The sequence below is a fragment of the Antechinus flavipes genome, chromosome 4 (genome assembly GCF_016432865.1).
Source record: "Antechinus flavipes isolate AdamAnt ecotype Samford, QLD, Australia chromosome 4, AdamAnt_v2, whole genome shotgun sequence".
Classification (NCBI taxonomy): domain Eukaryota; kingdom Metazoa; phylum Chordata; class Mammalia; order Dasyuromorphia; family Dasyuridae; genus Antechinus; species Antechinus flavipes.
In genome coordinates, this window is record NC_067401.1 from 6,255,524 (window position 1) to 6,274,702 (window position 19,179).

At 38.6% G+C, this 19,179-nt stretch overlaps 1 protein-coding gene across 3 annotated transcripts in view; it reads right to left on the reverse strand.

The window, feature by feature from the left end:
• IQCA1 (IQ motif containing with AAA domain 1) overlaps window positions 1-19,179 on the reverse strand; it is a 191,007-nt gene that overhangs the window by 99,067 nt on the left and 72,761 nt on the right. For all 3 annotated transcript variants that reach the window (XM_051999120.1, XM_051999121.1, XM_051999122.1), the window contains one exon: window positions 7,692-7,776. In XM_051999120.1, coding sequence (XP_051855080.1) covers window positions 7,692-7,776 — 85 coding nt within the window. The remainder of the gene's footprint in view (window positions 1-7,691; window positions 7,777-19,179) is intronic.

The following is a 19,179-nucleotide window of genomic DNA, read 5'->3' on the forward strand; positions in this document are numbered from 1 at the left end:
CCTGGGTTTAGCACAGTGCCTGGCACATAGTAGGTGCTTACTCGACTTACCTAACTTGTTTCACCTTATTGCTGAGAGAGCCACAGGATAAGAAATGGATGCATGGTTTCATTGGTACAAGGAACTCCCAAATGAGGAAACTCTAGCTACAAATGCAGCTCAGTGCCTTCCCTCTCAATTCATGACATGGAAAATTAAATTTATGACTGAACCTTCCAACAAGTGACCTCTTTTGCTCCGGCAATGCCACGGAAATCTATCCATCACTGATGGTTGCAATTTGCAGACTGGTGAGTTACCGTGGGATTTTTTTTTGTCAGCAGTTGTTAAAGTAGAAAAAAATGTAAGAGCAATTTGTTACAGGTTGGGCAGGAGTAGAAAAGGATTGTCACATCTTTCAATTATCTTCTGCCAGCATAAAAAATTGAGAATGAAAATAAGAACCAGATGTTAAAAGGAAAAAGAAGATCAATTCCCTTTAGTCTTAAACTTAACAGAGGGGAAACAATTCCCCATCTATCCTTCCCCTGCCCCTAGTTTTAGGGAGTCTGATGTTTTTCTTAACTAGCATAACTTTGCTGAAACACAGTCAGAGAAAAGAACACAGAAGTGAAATAGAAAAGCATCATCTGGTCCATTCGAGTCTGGTCCAGTCCAGTCTGGCCTCGACCATGCCAATCCAGGCCAGGTCCGTCTGGTTCAATTTTAGTCCAGGACAGTATAGTCCAATCTGGCCAATTCAGTCAAGTTCAATCTGTTTTGGTCTGGTCCAGTCCAGTTTGTTCCAGTCCAATTTGATTCAATCCAAGAAATAGTTATTAACACTACTACATGTAATGTATGGAATTAGATGGCCATAGAAAGGTTTCAGCAGACACAAAACTTGACTTCATGGACCTGACATTTTGTTCTGGGGAGGGCAGGTGTGTGTGTGTGTGTGTGTGTGTGTGTGTGTGTGTGACATGCATTTTGAGAAGGAAAATCCAAGATGGGATTTGGTAAAAGGGTGATCCAGACCAATCAGAAAATCTGAAATAGAGACAAGACTTTTAGCTGAGGGGATCAGGAAAGATGTCACAGAGAAGTGAGGTTTGAGTTAAGTTTTGGCTGAAGAGAAGGATTGTGGAAAGTTCCTGTGTGGGTTAGGGGTGGGAGCAGTGAGGGGAGAGACCATCATCCCAAACCCAGGAAACCCAAACGACATCCAGATTCCTATAACTGGGCTTGTTGTCTCATCAGGAACCAACTGTAGCTCTCAGGTGGGATTAAAAAATAAGAGAGAAAGCTAGTTTAATACAGTAATTAAATGAAGAAAATAAAGACTCAGATGGTCCTTTTTTCAAATATATAATAAATACTATTTAAAACTTTTTTAAAAGTAAAATGCTCATGATAGAAATTCTGAATGAACTCTGCTAACAATATGAATAATAAATAGCGTTTATTTAGTGTTTTTCACTTTAGCCTCACAACTACCCTGGGAAAGCCAGGATTGTTATCCCCATTTCTAGATGAGGATGGAAAGCCAGACGGAAATGACTCACCCAGTCTGCGACTGGATTTGAACTCTGATCTTCCGGCCTCCGTGCAAGGTGGTACCCTCTAGCTGAGGATGCCCAGGGCAGGCTGGAAGAGCAAAAAGGGCCAGACTGGCAAGGAGGGGCCTGACTTTGGAGAGATGGGATCAGTTCCCTAATCTTCCAAGTGCAGCTAAGACACCAAGATCCCTCTCGGAGTTCAGGATCGGGATCGTGGAAGTCCGATAAAAGCCGCAGGACAGTTAAGCCTTATGTAGCAGAGGAATTCAGTAAAGAAGGAAAATTCCCTCAGGATTTCCAAGGGTCTACACTTGGGCAAGGGCTTTTTGCTTGTTTTGATATGCTGGAGTTGCAGGTCTCATCCTGGCAGGCCTAACTGAGCATGTACCCCTGGAAAAAAAAGAAGGAGGATTAGCCCTGGGTCAGCCCCCTGCTGTTTATAACGGCCAACAATGGCCCCTTGACTCCAGCATGTGTTTCTAATTTAAACTCTTAGGGTGTGTGTGTGCACAAGCTTTCTACAGATGCTCTCACCTACCCCGATCCACTTTGAAATGAAGTTAGACGAAGCTTAACTGCGATGAATTTGCTCTCGGCAAAATTCTGAGGGGCTCCTCGTGGTCGCGGTGTGTCAGTAATGAGGGACTGATGTCACCGTGTCGGCATTCATTTGTGAGAGACTTCAGCTGTCTGTCAAGAATCAAAGCCTGGGCTTCTCCACTCAAGCCCTGCTCCGGTTCTGGAGTTTTACTAAGAAGCTAAAACACAACCTTACTGCCAAAGGCTGATGGGGATGCTTGGAGCCCTTTTGTTGGGCTTAGAATTGATCCCACAGCAAGGGAAACAGTGACGAGCTAAAGAGATTGCCGGGTTTGAGAGAATGAAGCCGATCCGGGTCCGAACGCTCATCGGCTTGCCAAGAGAAATATGTCTACAAATGCTCAGAGACAGAAACTCTGCTTTGCTTATGGTGAGGGCTTAAGAAATATCAGCAGGGCAAGGGATGTTCTTGTCCTCTGGAACTGAGCCCAGTCAGCCTGGAGAATTCGCAGTGTTTGCTGGATGATCCTCAGCGTGTTCAGATGTACAGAGACGCAGAGATAGAGCTAAGCTCAGGGTCATCACCAAAGCTGACAATGAATTGATTTGGGGGGAGGGGAGGAGTTCAGTGGGATTGGCCAATGGATATGTTGATCAACGCCACACATTCTCCGGAGTAGGGATGTGGGTATTCAGTCTTCATGGTAGGAAAAACCGTTATTCTTGTACTTCTCAGTTATTGCCTAAAACTACTTAGATCAAGGTCGGGGAAGCTTGTTGTTTCATTGCAAACAACAGCCCAAAGGAAAACGAGAAATCAATTGAAGTTACACGAATAACAAGGCAAGAATAATATGGTTCAGGTTTGGTTCCCAACCTGAGAACTAAAGACTCCTTGAGGACTAGAGTGATTGCCAGGGATTAGCAAATCCATACATGCTCCAAGCACTGTCCCTATGCTATTCATTTAATTCTAGCTAGAGTGCAGGAGGCTGACTCAGGATAGGAAAGAAGCCGTCGTGCCTTCTGTGGACTGAATGGATGAAATATATATATATATATATTCCATTCAACATCAGTATATATATATGGATTTAATATATATGCATATATACATATATGTGGGTATATACATATATGCTATTATTAAGTATACCATCCTAATAGCAACAGCAATATCTCCTATTTATATGGCATTTTAAGGTTTGCAAAGAGCTTTTATTGACATCATCTCATTTTAGCCCTGGGAGCTGGGGTTATTCAAAGTCTTAGCTCCATTTACAGAGGAGGACACTGAAGATTTGAGAAGGTAAGTGGCTTGCCCAGGGTAACACAGCTAGTAAGTTTCTGAGGCAGGATTCAGAACTGATTATTCCTAAATTTAAGTCTAATCCTCTTTCTGTGCTTCTCTAATACACTTTGATGCTTGATGAAATACAAGCTGATTTTAAAGCTTTCCTAAATTTATATGTAACAGAGATTATTCTGTGCCCCATAGCTTGGAGGCCAGACAAGTTACATTTTACCCCTCCCACCGAATTTTCCAAAACTCTTAAGGGGGTGGGGATGTCTAGTCACTTTGCTGTTGATTCCAGCCCCCACCAACAGAGTTCCTCCAGTTTTCTCAATCAATATATACAAATAGCATGATTATGATACCTAAGAGCTTATCAACAAAATCTTGTCACCTTTAAATCTTAAATTTGAAAATCCTTTCTCTGCTTCTAGCATTCCACCATTATACTTTCTCATTCCTAACTTCAATCTCCCAGTAGCTTCCAGTGCTGATATCCCTTCCTTATTTTCCCAGTTCAGCATCCCTGTTCTGGCTTCGTTTTTCACCCTTTATAGATGGGATCCTGTTGTGATCCAAAACAACAAGGCAAGACTATTTTTTCAATATCAAAAGATTCCAGATATCATGCTGGCGGGAGAGAGAGTGTGACAGTGCTCTCCAGCAAGATTCAAGATAGCTCAACTCGCTCCTCAAATGGAGTGTCACCCACACTCCCTCTCTAACCAGGTACCTTTTGTGCCATTTGTCCAAGGTGCAAAAAATCCTTGTTATTGCTCAGAGGAGCATCATGCTGTTTTTTTCAAGGGAGGTCCACAGAACCTGCCCCACAAAGCCAGACTTATCTACCTAGAAAAACCTAGTTTGCTTTCTCAACACAGCAAATGGCTACCCGAGAAGCGATTGGGTTTACAGAGAAGTGCTTCTACCTCAAGTGTCTTGCTGAATAACCAAGTAGCCTTCCATCCCCAAAGTTAAGCATTTAAAACACAGGAGCACATCAGTAGCTTATAGTTGGAGAACCCACAGGAAATTTGCCCCATTTAAATCACTAAAATTTCTAGAGATTAAAGAAAAGAAACCAAAGCAGGGAAGGAAAGAAAGGGAGCAGAAATATCTCCAAGTGAAAGTTGACAATAATGCAAAGAACATAGTTCCTCATATTAAAAAATGGAAATTTGTTTAGGGAGGTGCTGTTAAGTATAGATTCCTTCCTCCCTTCTTTCCTCCTCTTTTCTCCTTCCTTCCTTCCTTCTATCCATCCATCCATCTATCCATCTAATTTATCTGTCCATTCAACTATCTGTCCATCTATCTAGCTATCTATCTATATCCATTTTGATGAAACAATTGGGGTTAAGTAACTAAGCCAGTCTGAGGCTGGATTTAAACTCTGGTCCTCTTGACTTTAGGCTACTTCTCTTTCCACTGTGCCATCTAGCTGCCCCAAGTGCAGATTCCTAATCAAACTAATCAGAATAAAAAGCACACATCCGCTTCTGACAGAATGAACAAGGAGAGACAAATAATTGTGGTGCTAGATGCAAACAGGACAAACTTCTTAATGAAACATAAAAGTTATAGGAAGATTTTAAAGAGAAGAATCTAACATTATGCTGACATGGGAAAATTTTAATCCAAAAATAACTATATAAATTCTCACAATATACTTTACTACTACCAACATATTAAAAATAAATGTGGTACTAATGATATTAGACAAAGTTGAATGAAAATGAGAAAGAGTTAAAGGATAAGGACAAGACAAGGGAAACTCCTATTATCACTACAGGTCAGCACTTTCTCAAAAGCCTAGTTTTAGACAATTACATAGAATGCTGAAAGATGAAACATCTTGTCAGTGTGTATCGGAGACTGGATTTGGACCCTTGTCTTCCTGGGCAAGATCATGTCTCTTCTATCACTGTACAACCCATCTCACAGAAGAGGGAGAGGGCATTCTATTATGTTAAAAAGTTCTAAGGAAAATATTAACATATTATTCTCAAATATCTGCACACCTAACAATTTTGTAACAAAATTAATAAAAAATGATTTTACAGGATTTCAAGGAAAAAACAGATAAATAAAACAATGAGCAAGAAATTCAGATACCTCAATATCAGAATAAGATGAATTGAGTAAAAAGATTAATAAGAGATGTCCGAGTTAAATAAAATATTTAACAAAGAAGATTTCACAAAATTATATAGTAAACCAATTGATACATGCAAAGACTACACCCTCTGTTTCAAAGGTCTTGTAATTTATAGGAAAATGGACCACACTCTGGACTTTAAAAAAAGATATGGGCAAATACATAAAAGCTAACAGCCTAAAGTGATAAGATTTACAGATGAGAATATTGTGAAATTAGTAATAAGATCACAATGAATAAAAGTGCAGGTTCCCAAGGAAATTAAATGATTACCTATTAAATAATGCTTGGGGAAAAGAAGAAATGGTAAAACAATAACAGATTATAACTAAGAAAATGAAAATGTAGATACACAAAAAATCCATGAGAAGAACCAAAACTTCACTAAGCTTGATATCTGAAAAATATTCCTGACAATGAGTTCTCTCCAAAAGTGGAATGAGATGCCTCAGGAGGCAGTAGGTTTCTCCTCCCCTAAGGGCTTCAGTCAGAGGCTAGACCATCACTTGTATAGCATGGTGGGGGAAAAACACTGATTTGGGATTCAGAGGGCCTAGCTTAAAATTCTGGATTCTAAGGAGAATACCTCAAGAGTCCTCAATTTTCTCATCTTTAGAATGATTACTAGATTAAATAGCCTCTTAAAATTCTTATAGTTCTGGATTTATGAACCTATGGGTATCATGATCTCTTTAGATTACCCACAGAGTAACTGTCCTTGAGATCTTAGATGCAGTTGCAGTTCCACTTCTAATTCTCATTTTACTTCTGTATTTGCAGAGAACTCTGATGAATCTGGTAGAACCATCCAAAGACCCAGTGACAGACAGACAAACACACACACACACACACACACACACACACACTATAGGTCCCACAGTTTTGTTCAAACCTTGCCTCTGATATTTACTCCCCATGACTATGAGCAAGTCACTTAGCATGCTTTAGTCTCAGTTCCCTTCGAGGTCCCCTCCATACCCAGAGCTCTGACCCCTCATCTGAGCCCCATTTGGTACAATTTCCTGCAGAAACACAAGGAAGGTTTTTTTTCTTTATTTGTTTTTAGTGGACATCATTGTAGCTTTGCTAGATAAAATGCTCAGAGAACTTGTCTGAGGATACGGCTATCTCACCAATATAAATATTCCAACAAGTTCTCCCAAAGGTCAAAGGACAAGTAACAATAAGCATTATTTAGTGAATCTATGAAGAGTCAGTAGGTACCATTCTATTACAGAATCAGTGGGAATATCTGAACCATCTTCCTCCTGATAACCATCAAAAACCAACTAACAACAACAACAACAACAAACCTGACAATCGCCACCAAAAAATAAAAATAAATAAATAAAAAGCAAAACTCCCAAGAAACAAAGCCCAGACCAACAACCAAAGAACCCACAAGTTTTAGGAAGTTTGCTGGGAATATAAAAATCAAGGCAAGGTTTGAACAAAACTATGGGACCCATAGTGTGTGTATGTGTGTGTGTGTGTGTGTATGTGGGTGTGTATGTGTGTGTGTGTTTGTCTGTCTGTCTGTCAGTGGGTCTTTGGATGGTTCTACCAGATTCATCAGAGTTCTCTGCAAATATAGAAGTAAAATGAGGATTAGAAGTGGAACTGCAATTGGATCTAAGATCTCAAGGATAGTTACTCTGTGGGTAATCTAAAGAGATCATGATACCCATAGATTCATAAATCCAGAACTACAAGAATTTTAAGAGGCTATTTAATCAAATCAAATACAAAGCAAGAATGGGACTAAATTTATCTTGAAATTTTCATCAATATCAGATTATTTTTTAATCACTTTTATTTCCAAATATACTCCTTCCTGGCCCCTTGCCATCTGTTGTAAGAAAGAATTTTAAAAGACAGGAAAAAATAAGTTCAGTAAAATTAATGCAACAACTAAGTCTGCTAGAGCAGGCAATGTTCTGCATCCATTGTTCCCCATCTCTGGCAAGAAGGGGATGTGTTTTCATCTTGAATGTGTTTTAAAATCATATCTTAAAAGATGATGTAGTGTAGTGAACCTGAAGAGAGGATTTTAATGGAAGAAACTATTAGTCTCCAATGCATATCTTGAGCTAGTTTATTTCAAACTTAAAAAAACCCTCCTGTTTTTCATTTACATTTTATCTATAAATTTTAGACATACCTGTTGTGGGGTCTTATCTGAAAAAATAAGTGCGGAACCCCCTTCTTCTTCATTAGGGTAATCAGGAAATGTGCCAGTCATATTCCTAAAGGGGGGAAAAGGCAAAACAAAATCTGAATACTATGGTAGCTGATTCTACTTCGAGTCTGCTTTGTTGATTCTACCATATTCCTCTAAATGACTGGTGATCACAAGTCTTATTTTCATTTTACATCAGGAGGCTGAAAATGAGATCTCTAATGGGAAAAAGTAATTGGATATAAACAAGGCCAGGTTTCCTCCCTTTCGGGGCCATCAGGCTATGGCTGGGATTCGAGAAAGTCCCCTTTAAATTAGAATGGGCTTCCTCCCCCTTTCAATATAAAGTGACTTTGTGTTTGACATTCGGAATAAAACGGAAGCACAAATCACTTTAATTTGTTTAATGTGAGGACACATAACGGATAAACACAGGTTTGGGAAACTGAACAGAAGGCAGAAGTAATTCCAAGGACAAACTCAGGAGCGCTGCTCTCAATACAAACACTCTGTGCATGTTTCAGTCGGACAAGCTGACAAAACCCGTTGGCGTTTTAGGTTACAAGCTAAATTGTCTACGGGCCTCAGATGTTTAGACTTTCCATAATCATGTCTTTCTGCATTTAAAAATGGGCTTCAAATGCCACCTGGGGAAAGTTCAAGGAGGTCATCTCCTGGCATTTGGGGAGACCACCTGGGGACTATGGTCCCGGGCATTCCCCCATCCAAAAAATAAATTGCAAGGCTACCAAATTGAAGTTTGTAAGGACATCTCAGCTGACTAATTTCACATCTCCAATTATGACTTATAATAATAATGATAATCGTTAGCATTTATAGGGAGCCCTTTACAAATATCTCATTTTATCCTTATAGCCACTTTGGAAGGAAGGTACTATTATTAATCCCATTTTACAGATAAGAAAACCAATGTGGATAACCGATAAATGATTGGTCTGAGGTTACACAATTAGGAAAGGTCTGAGGCCAAATTTGAACTCAAGGTCTTCCTGGCTTCTGGATCACTGAGGGATTGATCTCTGATGCTATTGATGCCTCGTGAGCTCTTGACCAACTATAGGATGACAGTACTACAGTAATCTAGATTCTAATTTAATTCATTCTATCCAGAAATAAGTCAGAAGATATGTACTAGGTTACAATCACAGCAGTTTCTTTTTTAAAAATTTTAATCGACCCTTCCCTGGACGTTAGTTCCCCAGGAGATAAAACCATCCATCTCTTCCATTTCTGCCAATGAAAACAAACCCTGGATGCACCAAATAGGGAAACCAAATAAAGGACTGAAACACTGGAATCCCCCAAAGAGCATTCTCAATTATGAGGTACAGCTCTCAATGGTCTTCCTGGCACTTCTCATGAAAGGAGGCTTGATTTCTGCAGTCACTTTTCAGGTTAGAAAAGGGTGTTCTCAGGCCCATAATTTCAGCTGTATCAGTGCGAGAGACTGAGCAAAGTCCTGACAGAGACTCCGCCAAACTGGCCCTGGCCCCTGCTAGTTTTGTGATCTTGGGGCGACCTCTTAAGACTCCCCAAGGTGCCCGAGTCTTTCCTCATCTATAAAATAAGCACAATTATAACCATTCATGACCTACTTCACCAGGGCGCTGGGAGAGTGACTCAGCAGCTATTAAGTATTATATACATGGGAGCTGTCATTGGTTCCAGTGATTAGTTTTTCCCTGAAATGGAATCAACTCCAATCTCAAAAACCTGAAAATGGAATTTTCAGAGTAGTGACTGAAGTGATATATAGAAGACTGCAGGTGGGAATGTGGCAAGCAGGCCAAATATTGTTGAGGATTCTTGTTGGAGGGTGGGGGGAGTTGAAGGATTATTTTTCAAGAAAAAGACCAATGGCCCTGGACTGATAGAATAGCAATTCACACAGCCACGACCAGAACACAGTGTTCCCACGAATGGCATCTCCTTGGGAATATTCAGTGCTAATAAATCTGGTCAAGACTCACTTGCCAGCACAAAGAACAATGGGTTCATTTTTTAAAAAAACCAACAAAACACCCACCAGAAGGCCCAGGGTGTCAATTGATGTAAAACTAAGTGGAAATAGATACTTGAAACCCAAAAAGACTCAGGTATTGGTGTTTCATACTACATGACTTTTCTATATCTTTGTTTTCAATGTCCTTTCACATTCTAAACATTTTTCACATAATGAAATAAATGAAACATGTGGTTCTACCTACAGGGACCAGATGTGTCAATTGAAGCTTGTGCTTAAATACTTTATGCTTTTGTTATAAATAAGAGGAGATGCTCTTATATTTATTTCTATGGAGCCATCCCTTTGCTCATATTAGTGTTTTTTTCCCTTGGAATATCAGAATTCATCATTTATGAAAGCTTGTGAATAATGTTTTTATTTATTTAGTAAAAGAAAATTTCATCTTTGCATATATTTTCTGTTCTTTAACTAATTTATTTTTAAATCTTTATTTCTTTTTTTTTTTCAGATTTTCAGATGTTATCGTTTGGTTGTAATAATAACACAACTTTGTAGCCTACAAATTTAAAATTCTGAAAAATTCTCTGGTGAAAAGATTTTAGAGCTGACAAGAAATATCCTATGTGAAATTTCAGAGTGAATTCAAAGATGTCAATGTTACAATCGTTATGTCTGAGGAAGAGAAAGAACACTGCTCATTTGATCCCAGTGACAATGAAGTTTCTCCTATAGCTAACAATCTAAAAGGTAATAAGTATCATACCTAAAAGTTCACAGACAAAATAAAGATCCACCATGACTGAAAAGGGAAAATGGTGGTTTTTCTTTTTCTTTTTTCTTTCTTTCTTTCTTTCTTTCTTTTCTTTCTTTCTTTCTTTCTTTTCTTTCTTTCTTTCTTTCTTTTCTTTCTTTCTTTCTTTCTTTCTTCTTTCTTTCTTCTTTCTTTCTTTCTTTCTTTTCTTTCTTTCTTTCTTTCTTTCTTTCTTTCTTTCTTTCTTTCTTTCTTTCTTTCTTTCTTTCTTTCTTTCTTTCTTTCTTTCTTTCTTTCTTTCTTTCTTTCTTTCTTTCTTTCTTTCTTTCTTTTTCTCTCCTCTCCCTCTCTCATTCTCTTTCTTTCTCTGAATGGGCTGTTGTTTCTCAAGCAATGTGAGAATACTTATAATAATTAAATATTATTACCCTTCAACCTGGCTCTGCTGCATATTTTATAACCCATGTCACTGGGGAAAGTCCCGCACTTTCTTTTAAATTTTACTCAGTGAGCCAATGCTTAGAAACATTTTGAAAGGTACAAATTCCAAGGTCCGTGATTAACAGGTAATGTTAGGTGATCTGCTGCTGCTGTTGTTTCAAATTCAGTGACTCCATTTGCAGTTTTCTTAGCAAAAACACAGGAGTGATTTGTCATTTCCTTCTCCAGCTCATTTGACAGATGAGAAAACTGAGGCAAACAGGCTTAAGTGACTTGCCCAGGATCACACAGATACTAAGTGTCTAAAGCCAGACTTGAAATCAGAAGAGAATCTTCCTGACTCCAGCCCTTTGTCCACTCTACCACTAAGCTGCCCTAAGTGGTCTACTACATAAGAAGAATTAGAAAAATTACTTGTGCTCATGACATTACCAGTGGAAGAAACCAATTCTCCCTCTCCCCCCAAAGTTTAAGAAAAAGCTTCTGATGGTATACTCTGCCAACAAAACTATGCCCCAGAATGATTGCAAGATATAATGAGGTATCACATTTTGTCTAGCATCCTCACTGTGGAATCCTTTTATTGGAAATTGTTAGAATTCCTGCTGGCAAGGCAGGCAGTAAATGTATTCAAGATGTGTCAAACAAGCCAATCAAATTTGCCCTGAAATTTTGGTTGCCAGTACACGCTGAAGACAAATTCTTGCTCTTCGAAAAGATACGAGAAGCAAAGAGCCATGTTCTGAGATACAGAGTTGAAGCTTATGAATCCACAATTTCACAAAGGCTACAATATAATCCATGGCAATTATTTTGTGTCCCTTGTTCTTTCCTTGAGGCTTGCAAACCTTAGGTGGTGCACAGTAGGGATTACTCATCAGAATCTTTGAGAACTTCCAAACCTAGAAGCTTGGAATACTAGGAAGAAGCCTCCGGGGACTGCTGAGCTCCTGGTGTGTAACTGTCCTGAATGCCTGCCTCCATTCCAAATGCTCAGAGAACAGTCCGAAGCAAAAGTCAGATACTCTCCTATTCTTCTCGAAGAAGGCTCCTGACTAAATGACAAAGTGGGACTCAGGGAAAATAGCAACTGGAAATGTCTGGAGCGGCAGCAAGATAATATATGAAGAGATTTGTAACTCAAACATTAGACTCAAGGATGCATCCAAAAGGTGAGTGAAAAGATGGTGTGAGAAGATGCTCCTTCAGACAAAATGTACCACACTAGTGACCCTACAGTGCTGAGAAAGACCACAGGTGTATACTCCATTTGCAAAAAGCCCCTTTTTGGCAAATGTGTGAAAAAAATATATGCAAAGTGATCACCAAGTAAGTGATTACAAAAAGAAATATATTTGATGACAAATCTTTTCTTTTCTCTACTGTGTAAAAGCCCTTTATATATAGTTATGAACAGATATTACAATTTTACCTTGAAACAAATATTCTCATATGACTATCTCTATGTTCTTTATTGATTAAAAAGATAATGCATTGTCTCGACTGACACAATTTGGGTCTTCTAAGATTGTATCCTTCCAGGTCCTTAGGCCTGATAGGGCAGAAAGCAGTCAGGGGCAGAGGGATGTCGGCAGTCCCTGCAGCAAGAGAGGAGACACAAGTCTGTGGGTTGATTAGTCCAAGAGGGTGCTAAGTGAACAGTTTGAGAATTAACATTCTCCAGTGTTAATTCATAACCTTTTACTCAACAAAGTTTGTCACTTTCTTGGCTTGTGAATTCGGTCATGATATATATATATATATTTTTCCATCTGGCTCATAATTCCCTTTGACTGGAGATAGTACAAGGGAGAGTTTGTCCAGATTAGGGAAAAATATCTAATTTACATTTTGTTGGTTGGTCATATGACCTAGAAGCTTCCCGGCAACCCTAAATTTCAGAGCATATATGATGTATTAGTACAGGGAACTTCCTGACCTCTGAGTTCCCTATATCAAAAATCTCATAGGACCAATCCTCTATCCCCAGGGGAGTCCTATTTTCTTGACTGAAGATTTTCTTAGCTGAGGATGGAAATAGAGACCATTCCAAGATTAGAGGTGGAATTTCTTGATTTCTCTTTGCAAAGTGACATAGCCTGGAAATTCCAAGGAAGAAGTGGGAATGAGGGACTTGGACTGAGGGGTCATCACCAAAAGTCTTCAAAGTGTTATCTCTTCATAGTTGAGTTGTGACAGAAGGAGGGACCATGAGTCACCCACCCTGTATCCCCAGGGGGCCAGAAGGTGAGCCCCAGGAAGCTGGATGAGATATCTCTGCCCAGCACAAGAGTAAGCCATTGTGCCTAGAGGAAAAGCCACTTTCTGGTTTGGGAAGGAGGGCAGTCAAGAAAACTCTAGTACCATAGAAACAGAAACAGGACAAAGTTCATTACATTAGTAAATGTGAGTAGGAGAAGCAGCTGGAGATCGTGGTGGAGTGAGAGTTTTCAGGGCTGGGAGAAATGCTTTAAAATATCATTTAATAATACAATTTTTAAAAATACCATTTAAAAATGATAGTCTTCATCATCAAAATTGGTACTGGCTAAGAAATAGAGTGATGGATCAGTGGAGTAGATTAGTTACATAAGACATAGTAGTCAATGACTTTAGCAATCTAGTGTTTAATAAACCCAAAGACTTCAGTTTCTGGGAAAAGAACTCACTACTTGGTTAAAAAAAACTTCTGGGAAAACTAAAAAAGAGTATGGCAGAAACCAGGCATAGACCAACATCTCACACTATATACCAAGATAAGGTCAAAATGGGTACATGATTTAGATATTAAGGGTGATTAGGAGGGCAAGAAAAAGTTTGCCTCTCAGATCTATGGAGAAGAGAAACATTTAGGACTAAATGAACTAAAAGAACATTTCAAAATACAAAATGGGTAATTTTGATTACATTAGATTTAAAAGTTTTTGCACAAACAAAGCCAATGCAAGCACAAGATTGGAAGAAAAGCAAAAAGCTGGGAAACAATTTTTTCTGCCAGTGTTTCTGATAAAGGCCTCATTTCTAAAACAGAGTCAAATTTACAAGAGAACAACAACCAGGATATGAAAAGAAACTTTTCAGATGAAAAAATTAAAGTTATCAATAGTTATATAGAAATGCTCTAAATCACTATTGATTAGAGAAATGCAAATTAAAATAACTGAGGTATCATCTCACATCTATCAGATTGGCTAATATAATAGAAAAAGAAAATGAAAAATGTTGGAGAAGATGTGGGAAAATTGGATCACTTTTGCATTTTGGGTGGAGTTGTGAACTGATTCAACCATTTCCAAGAGAAATTTGGAACTCTGTCTAAAGGACTATAAAAGTGTGCATACCCTTACTGTTAGGTCTGTATCCCAAAGAGAACATAAAAAAGGGGAAAGACCCATGTACAAAAATATTTGGAGCAGCTCGTTTGTGGTGTCAAAGAATTGAAAATTGAGGGATGCCCACCAATTGGGGAATGGCTGATAAGAGGTATATGAATGTGATGGAATAAGAAATAATAAGCAAGAGGATTTCAGAAAAGCCTGGAAAGACTAACACAAACTCATGCTGAATGAAGTGAGCAGAAACAGGAGAACATTATATATAGTATCAACAACATTGGGCAGCGATCAACTTTGATAAACTTAACTTTCCTCAGCAATGTAATTATAAGAGACCCATTTTTAAAAAATGCTATCCACATCCTGAGAAAGAACTATGGAGGTTGAATGCATACTGAAGCACACTATTTTAATTTGCTGTTGTTTGTTGTTGTTGTTTTCTTTCTCATTGTTTTTTTTTCCCTTTTGTTTGATTCTTTTTTCACAACATGACTAATATTGCTTGCCATGTTGGAAAGGTAGGAAGGAAAAGAAGGAAAAAAAGATGGAACTCAAGATCTAATAAAAGTGAATGTTGAAAAGTATCTTTAAAAGTAATTAAAAAATAAAATGCCATGATAAAAAAAAAAGATGGTTTAGATCCAAAGAACTGTATTTTAAAACATCAAAAAAATTTCTTTTTAAAAAAAGAATAAAGGTAATTAATAATGTTATCTGAAATAACATAAACAATCACTTAATCTTGCTTTTTGAATGAAAACCATTTAACAAATGGTTTTCATTTAAAATTTTAATAAATAAAATGATAGGGTCATCACTTCCTTGCCCCCAGGTCAGGGAGAGAGATTGTGCTGCTGTGATAGGCAAGAGAAGGCTGAGCTAGGTTAGACATAAGGAATGACTTCCATATTGCCTTTTCCCACTATTAAAAAAAATTGGAAAGTCACAGTTTCTGTTGAGCTGAGAGCTGGTGCTGTGCTTTAGGGTTAAAGCCTTTGGAGAATAGAAGGGCTTCTAATCAGAGGCTGGTGACTAGAAAACATCTTCTAAATTCCCCCAGTGGTTCAGGCTGCTCAGAGCACTGGGGCATGGCAGCGCTGATTGGAGCAATGTCGCATTTGGGGATTTTGAGGGGATTAGCTGAGGACCTCAAATTACTCGCTCTCAGGAAAACTGCTCTTTCAATTAAAAGTGGAAACAAAACTCTCCAGTTTGTATTTGACTTTAATTCATTGGAGCCTGTCCACCCCACCTCCGGCCTTGACAACCTCATTCATCCCCGAATCTCTCTCTTCTACAGGTCCAATGCCAAGACCATTCTGTATGTGGAACCATTCTTTTAATTTGGGGCTCTTACCAGGACTGGCTCTAAATCACCAAGCCTTCCTTCCTATTCGAGGCCCACTGTCCCACCCCTTCCTCCCCCTGGGCCCTCAATGTTGCACTAACTCCCAAACAAATTGCTAGCTATATTCTTGAAAAGACAAAGCCCGGGACCTCTCCAAAAGGAACATGGTGCTCTCCTTTTCTTGTTTCTGGGATACAGACATGGGGCAAGAGATCCTTCAGTCTCAAAAGAAATTGGCTCAGCAAATTCCTTAAGAAATAACAAATAGATGAAAGAGGCTGTTCTTACAGAAGTCTTACTAGATTCTCACCCCCAGCTTCCAGTGCCTTCCTTTGGTAATTACTATGCTAGGAGGCATCGTAGATGAAGTACCGGACCAAAAATTAGGAAGACCTGAATTCAAATCCAGCTTTAGACATTTATTAGTTGTATGGTCAATTTTGTAGCTATTTTCCTCAATTGTTTAAAAAAACAACAACAAAAAACTCAGCATCTATCTCCCAGGATTTTGTGAGGATCAAATGAGTTACTAGTAAAAGTGTTCAGCATAGTCTACCTGACACATAGTAGGTGCTTCCTATGTACTAGCCATTATGAACATAATTGATATTTCACTTGCTTTTCTGAGTATGTATTGTTTTCCTCCAATAGAATGTAAGCTCCTTGAGGGTTGTGACTACTTCATTTTATCTTCATATCCCTTTGTACTCAGCCCAAAGAACAAAAGTTTGCCAAATGAATGAATGCATGAATGAATGCATGATTTTTTCCAATACTAGTCAATAAATACCTACTCTATTCCAGACTCTCTATCAGGACCCGAGGATCTGAGTCCATAAATAGGCATGCAGTTGAGCACTGGGCTCAAAGCTCAATGGGCTGGCCACACTCAATTAGTGTCTATGGCAATACAATATGAATCTTAACTATTTAGTATAGTTGTGTGGTGAGGTGAACCCTGAAGGAAGAATCCAAGGAAGGAAAAGGATAGACCTTGAAAGTCAGTCTATGAACTTTTACCTTTATCATATAGGCAATGGAGAGGGGTAAGGAGGAAACTGGATGTCTTTTTCCATAGTAAAAATAAAGTCTTTAAAAGAAGAAATGTAGAAAATAAAAAACTAATTACTATTTTAAATTATTTTATTAAAAGAAAAATATTTTATTTATTTAATAAATTATTTACTTAGGAAATTTATCGACAATAAAATTTCAGACATTGGGAATACATACACGAAAAGAAAACAATTTATCCTCTAGGAGTTCCTAATGGGGGAGAGATGTGTACATATTAGCATGTACAGAAAATATACACAATGAATACAAGCTAGCTTAGAAGGGTTATTAGAAGGGTGGGGGTGAGTGGGTGGGTGGAGAGGAAGATAAAGGGCACCAGGAAGAAGGTGGAGTTGAGTCTTAAAGTCAACAAAATTGTTTGATTTGGAGGAATAAAATGCTGTCTTGAAGTCTCCTCTCCTACAAGTTGTCTTTCGTGTACTTACTAATCATACCAGAGTTCTTGAAAGATACAAATGTTAACTCTGATTATTAATGGTTTTATTATTATTATTTTGATTAATTATATTAATGAAATATAAAACATAATGCCTGCCAAAGATGAGCTCTATGGTCAAGGAGGAAGTCCAGCACAGAATCCAAATGGAAAGTGGATTCGCTATACATGAGGTGAACTTTACGGATTCTCTTGTGGCATTATGAGAGCTACATGAAGACCCAGAATTGTCCAGTTTCCCCTATGAGATCTAAAGGCAGTCAAGAGTTTAGATTAGCTATCCACACAGGAAAAACAAAGGGGATGAAGAATTTTAATTTGACTGGAATCTGCTATGTGGCTGCCTGGATAATCCATAGAGCTCTTCTTTGAACACATTTATCATGGACAGACATTGCAAACAGACAAAATTTGGGCAAGAGGAATAGAAGGAGACAGATTTGCTTTTGTGAAATTGTGCAGAGTTGCTAAAGGCCTCAAGCTTCTCTCTGAAATAAAAATCAAGTATTTTAACATCATTGTTGTTCCAGTAGTGCTGTATGATTACAAAGCAAAGCATAGTGAGGTACAATCTCTGAAAAGCTGAAGTTGGGAATGGCCCAGAGGGTAATGGACAAGGGGAGAGCGGGTATAAGTAACATGGCGTAACAGCATGAGTAAGGAATTCTATGGAGTTCAGTCACATTAACAAGCATTTTTAAAGTACCTACTATGTGCCAGAACTGTGCTACATGTTGGGAAAAGGCTGCTCTCAACACAGATAGTCTAATAGAAGAGTTTATTGTCTGTTGTGGGTAAAAAGTGGCCATCAATAAGCCTTTATTATGCACTTATGTGTCAGGGACTGTGGTAGGGGTACTAGAGGTGCAAAGGAAAGCCAAAAAAAGTCTCTTTTCTCAAGGAATTCTAGTCCAACAGGGGTAAAGGAAGTCAGTCAGTTAACAAGCATTGATTAAACACTTCTTATGTGCCAGACACCACACTAAGTATACAAATAAAGACAAAAATAATCCCTCCCTCAAAGAGTTTAGGTGCTAATAGGAGGGTAAATAATGAGGTACATACACGATATAAAGAGTAATGGAAGGTAGTTTCAGAGGGAAAGGCACTAGCAGAGGGATAAAATCTGGTCACAAAATATAGCCCCAAATGGGCCAATCAGTTAGTGAGAATAAAGGGCAACTAAAGGACACTTTTACATCCTCCCTTGGGATTCACCCAATGGCGAGAGAACATGATGAGGCAGCCCAACATCGTAGGCTCATGGGAAGGTGTGGACAAGACTCACAGGCTGCACACAAGTAGCGCTGTGACTGATGAGATCACGGATTGGAGCATTTAAACAAGGAGGTGAAGGTACCTATAGGTCACAATCTCTGAAGGACATTCATTGAGAAATTATAAATCCATTGTGATATTATCTTATCTTCATTAAAAGTAAGTAACTAAGGTAGGATTCAAACCCAGCTTGGCTGCCCCCTTTCCACTATGACCCACTACTGCTCATAATAACAGCTTCCATGTTAGCATTTTTCCTTTCAAAGACATTAAGGTTCATCTGTGACTTCATCAGGATCATCTGTGACATACAGAATGACCGGGAGGGAAACTTTGTACAGCTATAGATCAGCACCTAGTCTTACACAGAGGTTCCTTGACTTATCCTAAGTCACACAGCTGGTATATCAGAGAAAGGACTAAAGAACTTTAATCCACGTCTTCCTAACCAAGAAGGTCAGTTCTTTGCTCACTCTAACCTACTGCCTCTCACACAACAGGAAACGTGTCTATAAATATAATGAACTCACTAAATCCCACTCCCAAACCCTCAGGCTAACACTTTCCCAGTTGGTAAATCAAAAAGAATATTTACCTAGGGAAACCTCCCCCACCCCCAAACCCCCCCAAAAAAGACTTCCATGTTCCTTCCTACCCTTCTCCGTTGCCTACATGATAAAGGTAAAAATTCACAGACATTCAAGGTCTGTCCTTTGCCTTTTCTGGCATAGAGTAAGTGCTGAATAATAGTCTGTGAGCTTGACCTCTTCCAATCTATCTTTCTAAAAAAGCATTAGGTCCTAGATCAATCAATAAG